This window comes from Pseudonaja textilis, chromosome 13 (assembly GCF_049901715.1).
Source record: "Pseudonaja textilis isolate UNSWEBS1 chromosome 13, rPseTex1.2, whole genome shotgun sequence".
Classification (NCBI taxonomy): Eukaryota; Metazoa; Chordata; class Lepidosauria; order Squamata; family Elapidae; genus Pseudonaja; species Pseudonaja textilis.
The window spans coordinates 500,012-517,594 of record NC_142002.1 but is presented as its reverse complement, the minus strand read 5'-3'; the positions used below and the strand labels follow the sequence as shown (position 1 = coordinate 517,594).

At 58.2% G+C, this 17,583-nt stretch overlaps 3 protein-coding genes across 8 annotated transcripts; 2 read left to right on the top strand and 1 right to left on the bottom strand.

Moving 5' to 3' along the window:
• Position 1: 1 nt before the first annotated feature.
• CIB1 (calcium and integrin binding 1) lies at positions 2 to 3,573 on the bottom strand. The gene is made up of 6 exons (XM_087941771.1): positions 3,399 to 3,573; positions 2,296 to 2,480; positions 1,402 to 2,191; positions 786 to 904; positions 608 to 696; positions 2 to 507 (listed from the first exon to the last, which is right to left on the bottom strand). The coding sequence occupies exons 1-6, from the start codon at positions 3,571 to 3,573 to the stop codon at positions 486 to 488; spliced, it is 1,380 nt and encodes a 459-aa protein (XP_087797897.1). The 3' UTR covers positions 2 to 485.
• On the top strand, positions 3,359 to 12,935 carry TTLL13 (tubulin tyrosine ligase like 13). 6 transcript variants are annotated; one of them, XM_087941807.1, is made up of 16 exons: positions 3,359 to 3,640; positions 3,837 to 4,119; positions 4,235 to 4,275; positions 4,715 to 4,833; positions 5,354 to 5,484; positions 5,588 to 5,744; positions 5,887 to 6,030; positions 6,302 to 6,387; positions 6,841 to 7,066; positions 7,745 to 7,929; positions 9,440 to 9,628; positions 9,753 to 9,936; positions 10,414 to 10,614; positions 11,526 to 11,868; positions 12,393 to 12,516; positions 12,726 to 12,935. In XM_087941807.1, exons 2-16 carry the CDS (start codon positions 3,848 to 3,850, stop codon positions 12,865 to 12,867), a joined length of 2,544 nt encoding a protein of 847 aa, XP_087797933.1. In that variant the 5' UTR covers positions 3,359 to 3,640; positions 3,837 to 3,847; the 3' UTR covers positions 12,868 to 12,935. The 6 variants fall into 6 exon arrangements, with proteins under 6 accessions (XP_087797933.1, XP_026565219.2, XP_026565217.2 ...); XM_026709434.2 differs by having other exon boundaries at positions 12,600 to 12,935; XM_026709432.2 differs by having other exon boundaries at positions 12,273 to 12,516.
• Positions 12,936 to 14,354: 1,419 nt separating this feature from the next.
• NGRN (neugrin, neurite outgrowth associated) lies at positions 14,355 to 16,859 on the top strand. The gene is given in 4 exon segments (XM_087941806.1): positions 14,355 to 14,608; positions 14,679 to 14,745; positions 14,747 to 14,790; positions 14,871 to 16,859. Coding segments are annotated over 4 exon segments (951 nt in total). The 5' UTR covers positions 14,355 to 14,498; the 3' UTR covers positions 15,601 to 16,859.
• Positions 16,860 to 17,583: the final 724 nt, after the last annotated feature.

Below are 17,583 nucleotides of genomic sequence, written 5' to 3'. Positions count from 1 at the left end.
GTGAGTTTGTTAAGTTTTATTTTGCAAAGTGTAGAAATCAAAGTCCTGTCACGACTATTCATCCAACTCGAGAGGCTGGCTTATGGCCAGTGTTCTTCCCCAACACTCAGAAAGCAAGAAAAATGGTCCAGTGAGTCGGACCTCCCAAGGCGCCCAGCAGGGTTTAATTGGAAGAGGGTCCGGTGCTCCACCAGAAAGCAGCAGCGGGAGCGACGTCAAAGCCCTGTCCCAATTTGCCCCTGCCACCCCAAAAGCCATTGCCCAGAACTGCCGAGTGAGGCAGGAGCACAGAACACCAGCTCCCTGGGTCCTTGCCCCAGCCCTCCGGAGAGAAGCCCCCGCTGGTGGCGGTGCCCGCAAGGCCACGGTTGAAGGGGCTCTAAGAGCTCGGTGGGGCCGAGCTACTTGGGGCTCCTGGGTGCTCTGAGAAAAACCAGCCGCTTTCTGAGGTGGGGAATCTTCTAGCAAGTCAGGGAAGAAAAGAATCACAGGACGATCTTGAAGGAGCTGGAAGGAAAATACAGGAATCGGTTATCAGAGGCCGACCAGGCTCCTTCCAGAGCACAACCGATTCAGCCAAAACCCAGCCCAAGAAAAACGGAGTCACCTGGTGAAGTCTGGAGAGCGGGAAATGATGTGCTGGAACTCGGAGAGGTTGATGGTCCCGTCTTTGTCAATATCCGATTCCTCCAAGATCTGTCCAGATGGAGGGGGGGGGGGTCAGAGTTGGCTGTGCCCTTCCTGGCCAGCCCTCCAGCCGTGTGTCCCCCCCCCCCATCACTCACGTTCTGGATGAGCTGCTCCATCTCCACCAGGCTCAGCCTGCTGTCTTCTCCTTCTCCCGTCAGGGAGTTCACCAGTTTCTCCAAGTCCTTCTTGTCTAGAGTGCCGTCATCGTCGAAATCTGGGGAGAAGCCGGGCTCAGCCTCCCCAAAGCCAGCAGCCTTCTCAGCTCCGGTTAGGGGCGTTGAGGAGGAGGAGGAGGAGGCAAGGCTCAGCTCCAAGTTCATTCAGGCAGGAGAGAAACAACCCCCACCCCCCCGCCCCCCAATTTGGCAGGGGAAAGTGACTCTCTTCGGTACCTTCTTCACATCCAGGGATCTGGAAACGGCCGCTGCCCCCTTGGGATCCAGCGAGGGAGGGAGGAGGATTCCCCGCCTTGCTGGTGGAAACAGCCCCCAGGGCCAGGAAGGTCCCCCCCCCCCGGGCTGGTGCAAAGCAAGAGGCCCCGGAGAGAAGGGAGCCCCGGACCCGGACGCCCCGCGCCAGGCAACCAAGCGCAGGGAAGCCCGCAAGCGGCGGCCCTCGAAGGGGCCCCCGGCTGCTTGTCGGGCGCGGCGCGGCCTCCTCCGTTGGGCCGCCCGGGCGGAGAGCAGCAGGCGCGGCCGCGACCCTCCCTACCGAAGAGGCGGAAGGCGTAATGCGACTTGACTTCGGGGGTGGCCGAGTCGCTGAAGACGCTCAGCAGGTCCAGGAAGTCCTCGAAGGAGAGCGCGGCCTCGCCGGGCTCCGCCGTGGAGAAGATGCGGCAGAGAGCCCCGAGCTCTTTTCCTACGGGCCGGAGGAGCTGGTGCTGCGCGGGGTGGAGTGGCCGAGCGGCGGCGGCGGCGGCGCGGGGGCGGCCGTCCACCCCGCCTGGTCGCGCTTCGACCGGGCGCTGCGGGAAGGCTGGGCCGAGCGGCTGCGGCGGGGCCTGTTCCGCTACCGCCTGGGCCGGCTCCCGACGCGGCGCCTCCCGGGCAGGCTGGGGCTGGTGGCCCAGCTGAACGTCCAGCGGGCGACGGAGAGGCGGCGGCCCCAGGAGGTCCGCAGCGTCCGGCAGAGCTTCGACCCGCGGCAGTTCCACTTCGGCCAGATCCGGCGGGAGGAGGCCCTCTTCTGCCTGCGCCGCTCCTGCCCCGGCTCGGCCCGGACCCTGGTGGCCATCAACGTCAGCCCGCTGGAGCGGGGCCACGTGCTGCTCATCCCCGACCCGGCGCTGGCCCTGCCGCAGGTCCTCACCGCCGAGGCCCTGCGGGCGGGGCTGGAGGCCGTGCTCCTCAGCGCCCACCCCGGCTTCCGCCTGGGCTTCAACAGCCTGGGCGCCTTTGCCTCCGTCAACCACCTGCACCTGCACGGCTTCTACCTGGACTGGGAGCTCCGGGTGGAGTCCGCGCCCGGCGAGCCCCTCCTGCCCGCAGCGGGCCTCTACCTGCTACGGGAAGCCCCGGCGCCCGCCTTCCTCTTCTACTGCGACGACGGGGCGCAGGTGGAGCTGCTGGCCCGTCGGATCAGCCGGATCACCGGCCACCTGACCCAGCAAGAGATCGCCCACAACCTCTTCGCCACGCGCGGGGCCGCCCCCGAAGGCCCCCTCGGCTCCAGGGCTCGGCCCGGGATCCGGGTGCTCCTTTGGGCGCGGAAAAGCTGCTTCGGGACCAAGGAAGAATCGGCCTTCAACGTGGCCGTGTGTGAACTGGCGGGACACCTGCCCACCAAGACTGTCCAGGAATACGAGGGCCTGACCGAGGCCTCCGCGCTTCACCGGATCCAGCAATGTCTGCTCCCCGCCAGCCAGTTCGCCCAGCTTCAGCGGGAGCTTGTGGACCTCCTCAGAGAGCGGCCTCCCTCGCCTCAAGGGCCTGCCTGACTTTCGGGTCCAGGATGCGGAGGGTCTTCCCCAGGTGGGGCTGCTCCAGAGGAAGCCCGGCTCAGGGGGGCTTTTGCCATGGCTGGGTTTCTACTCTGCAAGTCTTCCTGGGACACACAAAGGCCTTTCTCTAATTTGATTTTGCAGGCAAAACTCGTGTTGCAAAACCTCCAAGGTCCCTTATAGGTCTGTTTTGATTCAGAAGATTCAATATTGCAACCCTTTCCTCATTCATCCTCAGCTTATATAAAATTGTCAAAGCTATTTTCCTGTAATGTTAATTCCAATTTCTATTTCTTCTGATCCAGTCCTTCTCATATTGCAGTCTACGTTCATTAAATACATTTACAGCATACAATTCTGTCTTTCCCCTACAAATAAAAGAGAGCTCATAAAATAAAGTATATGAATTTATGAAGTATATAAATGCTGCTCCAATCCAGCAGGCCCATGAATGGTTTTAAACACTATTAATACATTTTCTTAATACAACCGAAAAATGCACCCCGCGTGTAGTCCCTTTGGAGGTAAAGTATGCTATGCAAAATGCAGGACCAATGCATCTGAACTGATTTTTGAACAGTATCTGGCGTCCCATATATAACACAGCCCTGGGAGCGGGGAGGGGGGGGCATAAAACAGTAAAGTTGGTCAGCAAAAGAATTCATGGCAGTGAAAAAGAAATTTCATTTGAACTAAGATATTGAATCACATCTCTCCCTCCCTGCAGCCCCCTCCTCCGAGCGGCGCGACGGCCGCCGCCCAATACGGGCCGAGCAGAAACGTCTCGGCCGCAAGGGGCGGGGCGTGGGCGGAGACGTCGTGTCGCCGAGAGATGACGAAAGAGCTGTTTGCGTCCCTCCTTCGCGTCCCTCGTTGCTGTGGCGCCAGGGCCTCGCGCGCGCTCCGTAGGCTCCCTGAGGGGCGGGGCTCCTGGTCGGCATGGTGACCGCGTCGGGGCCCGAGGCAGCCTCGGGCGCCGCTGCTGCGCCAGGAGAGCCGCCGGGCTCGGTGAGCCGGGCGGGCGGTTGGGCCGGCCGCGAACGAGGCTTCCCCTGGCCCGTGCGCGGGGGTGTCCCGGCTGAGCTCCGCGGGCGGACGGCCGCCGGCAAGGCGGGCAGGGGCGTCGCGCCTCGCGGTAATAATGGTCGCGGTTGTCACAATCGCTGCCGCCGCGCTGACGGCCGGGCTGCTGCTCTCGCCAAAGGGCCCGAGAGGATGAAGATCGGCCGAGAAGAGAGCAGCGAGTCCGAGAACGAAAGCGACGAGGAGGAGGACGAGGAGGAGGAGGAGGACGGCGGCCTGTCGGACGAGTCTGCCAACGAATGCCTGAAGAGGCCGGAGGCCGAGCGGAGGGAGCCTCCGCGCGGCTCCCTTCCGGACAAAGGCCCAGAGCCCGGCCGGGAGCAGCCCGGAGCCGGCCCGGAGGAACCCACGGCGGAGGAGGGCGAGCCGGAGGAGCCCCGGCCGAAAAGGAAGAGGCGGCACCGGTGCGGTCCCTGAGGGCGGGCGGGGCGGGCGGGCGGGCGGGCGCAGCGTCCCGGGCGGCCTCCTGCGGCCGGCCGGGGCTTCTCCTTGCGACCCCCTTCCTTCTCTCTCCCCCAGGCTGCTTTCCATCAACCTCGCGAACTGCAAATACGAAAGCGGTGAGTCCCAACGGCGGCTTCTTCGGCGCCTTCCCCGGGCGCAGAGTCCGAGCGAAGGAGAAACGCCCGGAGGTCGCCCGGGTTTCCCTCCTGTACGAAGAATGAAACCTGCGGGGTTTTCCGGAGGGGGCAGAAGCAGGAGATGCCGCTTTTGCATCCCGGAGGAGGACGAAATGCTGCTTCCTTTATTAGCGCTGTGCAACAGGGCAGGAACGAGCCAGCGCTGTGTAATCTGGGCCAGGAGAGCCCCTGGGTCCCTTGCCGGCAAAGGGGAGTGGGGGGGGTCGGTTCCGGGGACTCCCTTGGAGGGGTTGAATAACCTGAAGGACCATTCCTGACGCTCAGTCGCGCGTAGCTTCTGGTCCTGCAAGCAAGGCCCGAAGATCATGGGATGCCTCCTTGGAACCAGCTTTGTCTCCTTCTGCTTCCTTTGCTGCAGTTAGGCGTGCTGCTCGGCGCTGTGGCCTGAAAGAAGTCGGGGAGGATGAGGAGTGGACTGTGTACTGGACTGACTGCTCAGTCTCACTGGAGCGTGTCATGGAAATGAAGAGGTTTCAGGTACCCAGCCCAGCCAGGGTGGACGGGAGCAGAGAAAACCCAAGAGGAGTCCTGATTTCACTTCTCTGATGGCTTGGGAGGGCTGGCTGACTGTCCGGTTCTTCAGGTGGGGGGCGGAAAGGGAGGGACCGCGGCACTAGGGCTTCCGTTGCCCATTCCATGTAGCTCCAGCAGTGGGGAAAGGATGCAGAATAGGGACTCACCAGGGAGGAGCCATAGTTGGGCTCTTCCCTGTGGTATTTCCATCACCACCCCATGTTTACTTTTATGAAGCAATTCACTTTGTTCAGTTATTGAGTGAAATGAATAAAACGTGCCTAACGTGCCTTTACTTTTTTGTTATGGAGGTTGGGCTTGTTGTTTTTTACATGTATTCATAATTGTTTTCTTAAACGTTGGAGCTCTTTGGGGAGATGCATTCCGTGACTGAAAAGTGGGGCAAAACAATTCTGCAGAGCAACAAAACGGAAGCTGTGCCAAGGCGCTTCCTTTCCCGTCTCCTGCTTTTGCTTCATTCCAGAAAATCAACCACTTTCCTGGCATGGCCGAGATCTGCCGCAAGGACCTGCTGGCCCGCAACCTCAACCGGATGCTGAGGCTCTTTCCCAAGGAGTACTGCATCTTCCCTCGCACCTGGTGCTTGCCAGCTGAGTGAGTGAAGGGGGGGCGGCTTGTGGTTGCGCCAACCCTCCCAGTTGACATGGCACGGGATGCGGGTCGCTTACATGCCGGTCCCTGTGTTGCCTTTCTGCAGCTATGGGGACTTCCAAGCCTATGGGCGAATGCGGAAGAACAGGACGTACATTTGCAAGCCGGACAGTGGCTGCCAGGGGCGGGGCATCTTCATTACCCGGAACCCCAAGGAAATAAAGCATGGCGAGCACATGATCTGCCAGCAGTATATTACTAAGGTGAGCCCGGGGGCCTGGGGGGGCCAACCGTTGCCCAGCCCCGGGACGGAGAGCAAGAGCCCCACAGAGCCAAGAATGGGACCCCGGGGCTAGCCGTCTGGGGATTGTTCCTTCCCCTCAGCCTCTCATCCTCTCTTTGTAGCCCTTCCTCATTGACGGCTTTAAGTTTGACATGCGTATTTACGTCTTGGTCACCTCCTGCGACCCCCTGAAGATCTTTGTCTATGAGGAGGGGCTGGCCCGCTTTGCCACCATGAGGTACATCGAGCCCAACAGCGGCAACCTGGTAAAGAAGCCCAGGAACTGGCATTCCCTTTGTAGGAAGATAAGCTGTTGGTATCTGATGGGGCTTTGGGAATGACTGTGGAGAACTTGACACGGTGAACACCATCCTCGGGCCTGCGGGGCTCCCTGGGCTGGCAGACCTGGTCCCACTGGTGGTACGGGGAGAGGTGGTGGTCGTTTGAGGAGAGGGTGAAGCAGGTGGGCGAGGGGAGGATTCCAGGGGCCTCCAAGAGTGGAGAATCAGGCTCCCCCTCCCGACGTCTCTCCCACAGGATGACATCTGTATGCACTTGACCAACTATGCCATCAACAAGCATAATGAGAACTTCGTGCGGGATGACAACACGGGCAGCAAGAGGTATTGCTTGTACCCTGCATTCCCTTGCCGGCGAGGAGGCAGCCCGTCTGCTGGTAGGGACCGGGGGCGGGTGGGTGGTGGGGACAGTGCACCAGATGCCCGTTTGTAGGAAACTCCGCTTTTCTCCATGAATTGGCTGCTTTGAGAAAAGTAGGTGACTTGCCCCCCTGGGTGGCTCTTGAGGGGGGGCAACCAGGCACGCCTGTGTCCTGCTGGGAAAGGCTCTGTCCAGGTCTCCGTCTCAGGAGGAGCTGGGAGAAGTGGCCGGACCCACCCTGGGCGAGGCTGCCTTCTCTTTGCACCCCTCTGTGATCGGGGGAACGTGGCTGCACACCAAGGGAAAGCAAGGCTCCCTTGGAAGGGCCTAGAGCTCCGGGGGTGGGGCCGGGGGAGCTGTTGCTCAGTGATCCTGGGGCTCCTGCAGCAGCTCTTCTCCCCCCCCCGATTCAACAGGAAGCTGTCCACCCTGAACGCCTGGATGCGGGAGCACAGCTACGACACCGCGGAACTGTGGCGGGACATTGAGGACATCATAATCAAGACGCTCATTGCTGCTCACCCAGTTCTGAAGCACAACTATCGCACCTGCTTCCCCCACCACATCTCTGGTTGTGCCTGCTTTGAGATCCTGGGCTTTGACATCCTCCTTGACCGGAAACTCAAACCGTGGCTTCTGGAGGTAGGTACCTTTCCCAAAGCTCTTTGGCCGTGGGACGAGTGAGATATAAATGAAATGAAGAAATAAAGGGCCCACCTGAAGCAGGAGAGGTTGCCCTTTGGTTTACCTGCTCTAGCACCTGTTGCAATTTTGGCAAAAATAGGAATGAGGTTCTCCTGGGAGATTTTGAAAGGGGGGGATGAAGTGGGGCAATCTTCTTAAGCCTCCACCCATCAGTCGAAACAGAGATTTCACATTAAGAACCGTCCCCTCGGTTCCTGTTCCCAGCCCTTCCCATCCTCCCCTTCAGCAGAGAATTTTCTGAGACCCAAAGGAAGAGTTTCCTCTCCGTCATCCAGGTCCTGGTTGTCCAAAGGTGCTTTTCCAAGAGGCAACTGGACTTTCTGGTTTTTCATTGAAGACATTTCACTTCTCATCCAAGAAGCTTCTTCAGTTCTTGGATGAGAAGCTAAACGTCTTCAAAGAAAAACCGGAAAGTCCAGTTGCCTCTTGAATGGATATTCTTTTGTCATATTCTCTCCTAAGCGGGGCCCAGCCTTACAAGCTGTTTTATTTAGGAAATAAAAAAAATACCAGGAAGGTATATCAAAGAGCTGCTGGGACTCCCCCGGTTCCTCAGAGCAGAAGGAATGCAACAGCGGCCTTGGGGTGTGTGTGTCTCTCCCATCACTCTTTCAGGTCAACCATTCCCCCAGCTTTACCACGGACTCCCGCCTGGACCGGGAAGTGAAGGATGCCTTACTCTGCGATGCAATCAATCTCATCAACCTGCGGGCCTGTGACAAGAAGAAGGTGCTAGAAGAAGACAAGAGGCGGGTGAAGGAGCGCCTGCTGCAGCCCCACCAGCAGCCCCGAGAGGCCAGGTAGCTCTGTGAGCCCCTGCCAGGCCTGTGGTGGCCTTTCCCAGGGGCCCCTTGGCATCCTCTGCCCATCCACCACAGGGGAGGCAGTCGTGGAGCAAGCGGAGAATCTCAAGTGTGTGCACTATTTCAGGGAGTCTTTGACTTAGTGACCGCTGGAAGTTACAACGGCACTAAAAAAAAGGGGCTTATGACCATTTTTCACACCAATGATCAGTGCGGCATTCCCGTTTGTCCTGTGATTTATATTTGGATGCTTGGCAACTGACTCGCAGTTATGATGGTTGCCATGTCCCACGGTCACGGGAACTCCTTTTGTGACCTTCTGACAAGCAGAGCCAATGGGGAAGCCAGATTCACTTAACAACCATGTTTCTAATTTAACAGCTGCAGTGATTCATTTAACAGTGTGGCAAGAATAATCATAAAATGGGCAAAACCCACTTATCAAATTTCTTACTTAGCAACATAAATTTGGGGCTCAATTGTGGTCGTAGGTTAGGACTACCTGTATTAGGCAAGTGAGTATGTTGGCCATATCATCATTTGTATGCGTATCTTCCACCTCCAAGCTGCATACACTGGAATGCTTAGTGCAGTGGGCTCCTGTGCACCTTTTTGGACTCCTGTGCCAAAAATGGTGTGTGTGCCAGCGCACGCACACCTGCGTGCCAGCACCCAGAATGCAATGTGCGGTGCCCCCTCCTCACGTATTACAGGAAGTGACGAGACGGGCCTATAATTCAGCCTGAAAAGCCTTCCAGAGGCTTTTTCCAAGCCTCTGAGAAGCTGAAAAAGGCCTCAAACCAACGGGGAAAAAAAATCAGCTATGAGGGACGCATATGCGCAATGAGGTAAGTTTGCCAGCAGCTCGTGTCCCAGCACAAGTGTCGGAATGATGACAGGGCCCCCTTCCTCACCTGACTCACCCCAACGGGGAACTTGTGGGCCCTTCTGAAAGGGGGGATTTACGGAGAAGGCAAAGAGTCCACCTCTCTCAACGGTGTCTGGGAGGCTGTGGTTCCTGCTGCACAAAAAGTTGATCGTCAACAGATCAACAAACCATCGGACTCCCATCAGTGGGAGGTTATGACTGTCACTGAAAAGAAGGGCGGCTATATTGCTCACTGATGATCAGAAGTGTTCATTGGTGCATTCTGAATTGTTTGCTTATTATTCTCACTTTAACACATGAAAACAAGCAAGATGGGGAAATTTTTCATTTTTCATTTAGTTGCATAATAATTCCACACACTAATAGTTGCCCAGTAACTGTGCACACATGTTCTCCTAAGAAAGCCAAAACCTCACTTTTACTTTCTTAAATATTCAGGTTTGAGGTTTATTAACAGTTTGGATTGACCAAGAGCACTGACGTCCTTCAACAGTAAAGTTAATCCTTCGAAATGCAACTTGCCTAATAATTGTGCACAGGGGGGTGTAGGCTGGGGTGTGTGTGTGTGCGCACAGGGATTTGTCTGGGGCTTAGGGCCGGCTCTTTGCTGTCTTCCAGGCGTGAACAGATGGAGAGCAGCCATGCCGCCTGGCTGGCCCAAGCAGAGAAGTACGAGAACAGCCACCTGGGCCACTACCGGCGCATCTTCCCCTCTCAGGGCACTGAAAAGTACAGCCCTTTTTTCAAGCACAGTGGATCCCTCTTCCAAGAGACGGTGGCCTCCAAGGCCAGGGAAGAGTGTGCCAGGTAGCTGGATGGGGGGTGGGTGGGGGGGGAGAGGGAGAAACGGGGCTTTCGGATTCTAATGAAACGTGTGCGAGTGTAAGAGCAGCCGGTGGGACTGCTGACCTTGTGGCTCTTTGCACCCCAGGCAGCAACTGGAGGAGCTCCGTCAGAAACAGGAGCAGAGGGAGAACACAGCTGGGCGGAAGAAACGGGAAGGGAAGGAGAGCTTGCAGGGGGAGTCGGCTGGGGAGAAGGCCCAGGAGAAGAGCAAGGGCAAGATGGTCCTCACCCGCATGGCCTACAGCCACAGCAAGACCTGGAGCCCCAAGGTGCCTTGCCAGCAAATACCCTGACCTCTGCCCAAGCGAAGCCCAGGTGGAGTTCCACACAGTGCTGCGTGAACCTGGGAGAAACAGGAACCGCTCTTCATCGGTTTGGCCTTCAAAAGAAGCCGCCTGGAGGCTGAAATCTGACCGGAGGCTCTTGGATTCTCTAAGATCAGAACTGATGCTGGTGGTGATGCTCCTTGGCCCTTTCCCTCTCCTGGCTGGCTGGCTGGCTGCCCTTGCAGGATGAGCAGAGGGCCCAGGGCAGGGCAGCGCCCTCTGTGGGGCCTGGTGAGCCTTGGAGCTGCTCAGCCGCTGGCCAAAGTGCGGACCAGCAAAAGCCAAGGAGCCCACCAGCCTCAGGTCTGAGCTTAGAGAATCAAAGAGCCTCTGGTTTTGCTTCCAGGAGAGGGTTTAAAAGTTAATTCAAGTGGGCATATGTGAATTTTTGAATTAACAAGCTGCCGTCCTGCTTCCCAGATGGCCTCCTTGCAGTATGACAGCATGACTCCCCAAGCCATAGTGGAGGAAGAGGAAGTCGAAAGAGTCAAGGCCCTCCTGCGGCGAGAAAGCCTCATCCGGGGGCTTGGCATTGTTGACCAGCTGACCCGCCTGCTGCGCAGCGCCGAGCCAAAGCCTGTGGAAGTCCAGAGGCCCCATATCAACGTCTCTGAATGCCAGGTGACCCTCTGCACGGGCCTGTCACCCCAATGAAGGGCTGGGCACCAACGTGGCCCAGGGTGGAAACTCCAGGCAGCCTGTGAGAGGCGAGCCCAGCTCAGTCCAGAAAGTCAGAAGAAAGCCTCCCCACCCGATGAGCAGGAGGAGCCCACCGCTTCTCCTTTCATCCTGTTTTTACGGTCATTAGTTTTTCCTAACTTCCAGCCAGAGTCGGCCCCCATTAACCGAAAAGGATTGTTCTTTGTTCGATTATTCTAGAACAGTCCTCAGCATGACATCCTGTGAGGTATTTGATGGGGCTGTAGGATTTCTCTTGCTTGGGACTAAGCTGCCTCCTTCTCCTGGCTTCCGTTTCTGGTCCCGATTCTGTTCCTGCTTCTCTTCTGTGCCAGGGGGTGTTTGCAACCATCTTAAAGCTGGCGTGTGAAAGAGGAGAGCACTCCAAGGCCGAAGCAGAACCCCCTGGAGATCTGGCTTCAATTGATGTGATCTAATGACTGGCCTGGGTCGTGTCTCTGCCCCTCCAGAGTGTATAGCAACCTATTGCATAGTTTGGAAGGGCCCAAATAGGTCGTTCATAATTTTCTGATTTGTGCCTCCGAGTCAACGTTTGACTCCTCGCAACTTTCCTGTCCTGGCAAGGTTTTTCCGAAGGGGTTTGTTATTGCCTCCTTGGCCAGGCTAAGAGAGAGGGGCTGACCTGCAATCGCCCTGCTGACTCCTCACCTGATGCCTTCAGGACGACACCAAAGCGGCTCTCATTTCCCACCTGAGGCATTAAGCAGCCTGCCTCCTACAGGCGGGGCGAGTCGTCGCAGAAAATCTGCACCTTTCAGAGCCTGCTGGGTACCAGGAGACGGCACAGGAAGGTTGTTTTCCCAAAACGTCAACTTGATGCTTTTGTCTTCCAGCCCCACTTTCTCCAGGATGTGTTCAACAACCACAACACCCAGGACCTGATGACCCTTGTCCCCCTCTCCCTCCTGAGGGGCTCGGCTCAGGAACTCGGCCGCCAGATCCTGCAGCAGCAACCCACAGCACGCGTCCAGCTGCTGGGAAACCAAGGTTTCATCCCTACTATCCTGGGAGCCCTCTCGGGCCTCGGCCCCCCTTGCGAGCCACCACTGCACTTCCAGCCACCCAGGAACCTCAGCTGGCTGGGCACAGCCATGGTGGGCGAACCCTGCACGCTGGCGCGGATGCTGAAAGCAGGAGGGCGGCGCTTTGCCAGTGCCAAGAACAAAGCAGAAGGCAGTGAGTGTCTGGCCGGGAGCTGGGCATCCCTGCGGGGGCTTTCCCGGCCTGGCAACGTCCCAGGGCTCCGGAGAAGCTGAGGGCCAGTCTAGAAAGTAGCACCCACATGGCCTGGGGAGCTTCCTGGCCCCCTTCTGCCCCGGGCGGAGGAAACGGCGGTGGCTTTGCCCTTTGGGTCTGGATCAGCCAGCCCTGGTGCAGCCCAGGCGGAGGGGAAAGAAGCTATGCGCCCTCCTGCAGTCCCTCCTGCCCCCGAGAGCCACCTCGCCTCCGGCAACCGTTTCGGCCCCAGGAAGGGGGCTCTGGACTCGGAGCTGCTGTGGATCTTGGGGTGCAGAAGAGAGTTGCGGGCTTCCTGGCCGCTGCTTCTGCCCAAGACCTCCAGACGCCGTTTCCTTTTCCAGACAGAGCTTCCTCGAGCAAGCGACCTCTGTACATGAGCTCCGGCTCCCTGAACTGCCTGCCCCACCCTGGCCACGTCGCAGGCACCCTATACAGCAGCTTCCCCTTCCCGTCTGTTGCAGCTCCTCTCAGCCGGGCTGCTGACCTGCATGGACTGGCCATCAACTCGGCCTCAGCCCCCCTCATCCGGCGCGGGAGTCCCCATCGCGCCACCACAGTGGCTGCCATGCATTCCAGCCAAGCCAGGTAGCCGCCCCCTCACTTCTCCCCTCACCCTGAGTTGGGGCCGAGCCTGCGACTCCTAGCCAGCTGGCCTTTTCTTCCTTCAGGAAGGGGACCTGACCCGAAATCTCAGCGGATCCTTCAAGCCCAAAGAGTTGGGGCTGGGGGGCAGCCACAGGGAAGGACACCTGCCTCTCTTTCAGCCACTCTCCCCAAAACTTCCACCTCTGCAGAGCCGTGTTTCCCCTCCAGCTCACAGCAAGTTCTGAGAACGGTTCTGTGCCCTTGGGCTGCACCCCTCCGCTGCTCTCTCTGCAAGCCAGGTTCCCGCTGCAGGTGCCCGTCAGCCTGCCCAAGCCCTGGGACAATTCCTGAGAAGCCCCGCGGGCTGGGAGGAGGTTCCTTTTGTAGCCAACTTTGTATTAAAGTTTTATACAGTTCTACCCACGAGGGTTTGTCCGTCCTTTTGTTTACAAGCCGCTGCATCAAGCCAGGTGCCTCTTTAGTCCCACAGTGCTTGATAAGGGCTGCAGGTTTTTTAATTTTTGTTTTAATATAGCTCCATGTACCTTTGCACCCACACAGCCCCGTGTTTTTCAGACCTGTTGGCTTTGCACTTCATGATTTAACTACCCTTTCAAAGCTTCCCATCCTTTGTAGCTACTGAATCTGATGCTGTTCGTTAGGGGACGGCTGCCGCTAATTTGTGCCTCAGTACTGGATTTGCAGGACAGCTCCTGCAGAAGTAGCACCCAAAGTGCGTTGCCAGGACAGGAACAAAGTTTGAAGAAATTTGATTCAGAACTTGTCCTCAAGTGTACAGGCAGTCCTCAACTGAAAAGAGCCAAAATTACAACGGCCCTGAAAAAAGCGGCTCAGTCATTTTTCACACTTGCGGCCTTTGCGGCCTTCCCATGGTCACATGATCGGAATTCAGGTGCTTGGCAACTGGCTCATATTTACATCTTTGCAGCGTCTGGGGATCATGTGATCGATCCCCCTTTGTGACCTTCTGACAAGCGAAGTCAACGGGCAAGCCAGATTAACTTAACGACGGTGTTACTGACTTTAGAGCTTCTGTGATTCACTTAACATGGTGAGAGGTCGTAAAATGCTTTTGTTGAGCAAGTTTTAGAGTCCCTAAATCTCCTCCTGCACTCCTGGAGCTGTTCAGTTTAGGCAAAGGAAGGTCAATGAATGAGGATTAAGTGTCCGGCAGGCCCTGGATTACAGTACAAAGTGGGAGTTTTGTAAAGGCCCTTAACCAGGGGTGGGATTCAAATGATTGAACGACCGGTTCTCTGCCCTAATGATTTCTTCCAACAAGCGGTTCACCGAACTGCTCAGCCAAAGTTAACCAGCGGTTCTCCCGAAGTGGCGCCAACTGGCTGAATCTCACCACCGCCCTTAACGGGAAGCGGCTGCGGTTGGCACACAGTTCTGCCCTTGGATGCACAAGACCGTAGGAGAGGTTTTCGGGCAAGGAGCCAGGCTGTTGGGGCCTTCCCCGCACGAAGAGCAGGTTTTCCCAGCCTGGCTCGGCTCGGGGCTCGGCGGCCTCCCCGGAAGGCCGCAGCGGAAGGGCACGTCCACCCTCCTGGCCGGGCACAAACTGGGGAGCCGCTCCGTGGGTGCCCCCGCTTGCTACGCCTGGCTTGGTAGCCTTCCCCGCTCAGCTCCGTCCGAGGCGGCCCTCAGGCGCCTGCGCCTGCAGCCTCCCTAGGCCCTTTACACGCCCAATGCGCGCGCAGCACAAACCAGGGCACCAAACGGCCTGGCAGGCCTGGCAGCGCCTCCTCCAATGCCAGCCACACCGGGCCCGTCTGCGCAAGCTCATCGAGGGGGAGCTTTTGCCCGCCCCGCGAGGGGGCAGAGGCGGAAGCAAGCGAGGCGCAGGCGCGAGAGGCAGGCCCGCCTCGTCTCCGGGCCGCGCAGGGCCCCCAACCCGAAGGGCCGATCCCGGGAGGCGCAGGGAGGCCGAGCCGAGCCCCGGCCGCGTTCCGGCCATGAAGCCCCCGAGGGTGCCGGACCCGCGGAAGCTGCTGGCCGGGCTGGCGGCGGGGCGCGCTGACGGGGGAGTCCCGGCGCTGGACGAGCAGCTGGAGGAGGTGGAGAGGTAGGCGCGTCCCCACACCGGCGCCCCCCGCGCCCCCGGCGCCCCCGCCTGACCCGCCTCTCGCCCGCAGGAGGCTGCAGTGCCGGGCCCGGCAGACTCGCGAGCGGCGGCTGCGGAAGCTGATGGGGCCCCGGAGGCCCCGAGCCCCGCGCCCTGAGCCTCCGCGCGATGGAGCAGATCCGGTAAGGGGAGCCGCTGAAGGGGACCCAGCTCGGGCCGCCCGCCCGCCCTCCCGCCCGCCTGACCCCGGCCTCCTCCGCAGGTACCTCCGCAGCGCCTTCCCCGAGGAGTGGCCGGCCGGCCGCCTGGCGCAAGGCTTCGGCGTGACGCCCGAGGTCATCCGCCGGGTGCTGAAGAGCCGCTTCCGCCCGTCGCCCGAGCGGGGCCTGAAGCAAGACGCCCGCGCCGGCGCCCGCCCCAGCCCCGCGCCCGCCTGCGAAGCCGCCCCGCCGGCCCTGGAGCTTCCCGCCGGACTCTGGCAGGAAGGGGCGGCCGTCTCCCGGCCCGCCTCTCGGGGCTTTTCGCCGGGGACCCGTCCGTGGCGGTGGGCAGGCGGCCCGAGGGAGCCCGGGGCTCAGCCGGGAAAGCGGGCAAAGCGAGGGCGCCGCGCAGCCGCTCGAAAGAAGCCCCCGGGGAGGGTCCCGAAGGGCCGGCCGCCTGGTGACGCTGCCCCTGGGCCGGGAGGGCCTGCGGCTTCCTGCCTCCCGCCCTCCCAAGGCAGAACCGTGAAGGGGGGATGGAGCCCGCCTGGCTGGCCGCTCGCCACCCCTTGTGCGTTTGTCCAACGTGCGGGTTGCCCTCCAAGCGGCCGGGCTGGTCCCGTCCCTTTAGCCGCCCAAATAAACTCTGTGAGCCACAAGTCTCTGGAAGTGTCTCCTTTAGTGACAGCTTCGGCCAAGGCTTCCGCCCCCGGAGGAATGGCTGCACCTGGAGCAAGACCTGACAGCCTGGGGAAGGCAGCTCTTCAGGACTGTTCCTCTATGCCAGTTTAGAAAGGAATGGCTTGTATCTAAAACTCTGTTGGGAGGCTGTGCTTGATCAGAGATACAGAAGTTTACAGAATAATGGAGTTGCAGGGGACCTTGGAGGTCTTCTAGTCCAACCCCCTGCTTGAGCAGGAGACCGTAGACCAAAGGTCTCCAAACTTGGCAATTTTAAGGCTTGTCGACTTCAACTCCCAGCATTCCTCAGCCAGCAGAGTTTACTCTCTTGTAATCCCTTCCTCTGCAATCTCTCTCCACTTTAGGAGATTAAGAGAGAGAAAAGGCTGGCATGGCTGGCTGAGGAATTCTGGGAGTTGAAGTCCACAAGTCTTAAAGTTGCCGAGTTGGGGACTCTGGCCCTATCCCATTTCAGACAAGTGACAGTTCAATCTCTTTTTAAAAGCCTCCAGAGATGGAGCCCCCACAACTTCTGAAGGCAACTTCTGTTCCATTGGTTGATGGTTCTCACTGTTAGGAACTTTCTTCCCCAATCAAGGAAACAGTACCCCAACCAAGGAGGTGCCAAACAAGCCAACATTAAACGGCCCAACCAAAGAACCTCTGAGACCACCTCCACCAATACTGACAAGGCCACTAGAACAAACCCAACTCTTTACTAACATTGTTGATGTTTCCCGGTTTGGGTCATGAAACATCTGCAAGAAAACAACCGAGCTCCAGAGAGCACCAAGGACCCCAAATTCCCTTCTGCCACTCCTCCCCATTTCCTTATTGGAGTCTACAGAGTAGAACTTGCCCAAGGGCTCCATGGAGGTTGGGGGGAAGCCCAGTCCTCTGCCCCCGCCTCCCCTTGCCCCTCCCCTTGAGAAGGCACTGTCACAAGAGAGGATGGAGCTCCGCTTTCAAAGAAGCCTCATTCAGACGCATACGAGCGGAGCTTCCTCATGATGTCTCTTCCCCCTTTCAGGCGTTGGCCTGAAGACTCAATCTATTAAGCCTCTCCTGCATGACTAGTGAAACTGATACCGCATTTTCCCCAAAATAAGACCCAATCGGAAAATAAACCCTAATATGTCTTTTGGAGCAAAAAGTAATATAAGACCTAATCTTATTTTGGGGGAAATATGGTATAAACCCTTTATAGCTGTTCAGTAATGGTTTATAATGGTCTTGGCTTTAAAATGCAATGGTTTAAAAATATTGGAAAACTCTTGAGGTCATAGACTCCTTGTTCCTGCACAGCTAAAACAGAGCAAGGATTGCTAACCTTTGACCACTCAGGAAAGCTGAAGGAATAAAGAAGCGACTCCTTGTCCAAATGAAAGCTTATTCCCGCTTCTTAAAAAAAGTGAAGATTGACAACCAGGGAAGGTGAGTGGTCAGGAGAAGGACTGGATGTTTTCCTTCCTTCCAAGGTTACCTCTTGGTAGCTATCGCTGATGCACTCCTTGCCTTCTGCAGTGACATGGCTTTCATCATCAGATTGGCCACTCGCTCGAGGGTGTCCCCGCATGTGTGTGCACCCTCCCGGCCCTGCCACAGCCTGCCAAGGGGTCGCGAGAGGAGAAAAGGCAGAGGAGGAGGAGGAGGGAAGCCTTCACCACAGCTGGTGCTCATTCCTCAGCCAGCCTGGATTTCCAAAAAGAAGAAAAGGAGGAGGGAAGAGCCCCAAGGAGAGCTTGCTTGGCCCAGACACGGCTTTCTAAGAGAGAGAGGAAATGCAGAGACAGAGCGTCCAAGAGATGGGGGGAGAGACTGGCTGACGGGCGAGTGTCTTTGGCAAGGGCACTCCAGCTTTCTCCAAGCCGGACTCCCGGGATGGGCATGCAAGGTTTGGCAGGGCCAACCCTCTTTTCCCGCTGCCCTGAGTGTCTTACATGTCTACCTGGAGGGAAGTAAGCAGTGGGGTGCCACAGGGTTCCGTCTTAGGCCCAGGACTCTTCCAGATCTTCATTAACCACTTAGAGGAGGGAATAGAAGGGGAACTTACCAAATTTGCAGATGGTACTAAGCTGGCAGGAGTAGCCAACA

Excerpts from the sequence above, each read along its gene's own strand:
- CIB1 (XM_087941771.1), bottom strand. The coding sequence starts at position 3,573 with ATGCCGACCAGGAGCCCCGCCCCTCAGGGAGCCTACGGAGCGCGCGCG. Across the intron at positions 2,481-3,398 it reads GAGACGTTTCTGCTCGGCCC|TCTTGGTGGGCAGGTGTCCC; the intron begins GTATTGGGCGGC and ends ATTCCTGGACAG. Across the intron at positions 697-785 it reads TGGAGCAGCTCATCCAGAAC|ATCTTGGAGGAATCGGATAT; the intron begins GTGAGTGATGGG and ends CCATCTGGACAG.
- TTLL13 (XM_026709432.2), top strand. The coding sequence starts at position 3,848 with ATGAAGATCGGCCGAGAAGAGAGCAGCGAGTCCGAGAACGAAAGCGAC. Across the intron at positions 10,615-11,525 it reads TCAACGTCTCTGAATGCCAG|CCCCACTTTCTCCAGGATGT; the intron begins GTGACCCTCTGC and ends TTTGTCTTCCAG. Across the intron at positions 12,517-12,725 it reads ATGCATTCCAGCCAAGCCAG|AGCCGTGTTTCCCCTCCAGC; the intron begins GTAGCCGCCCCC and ends CCACCTCTGCAG.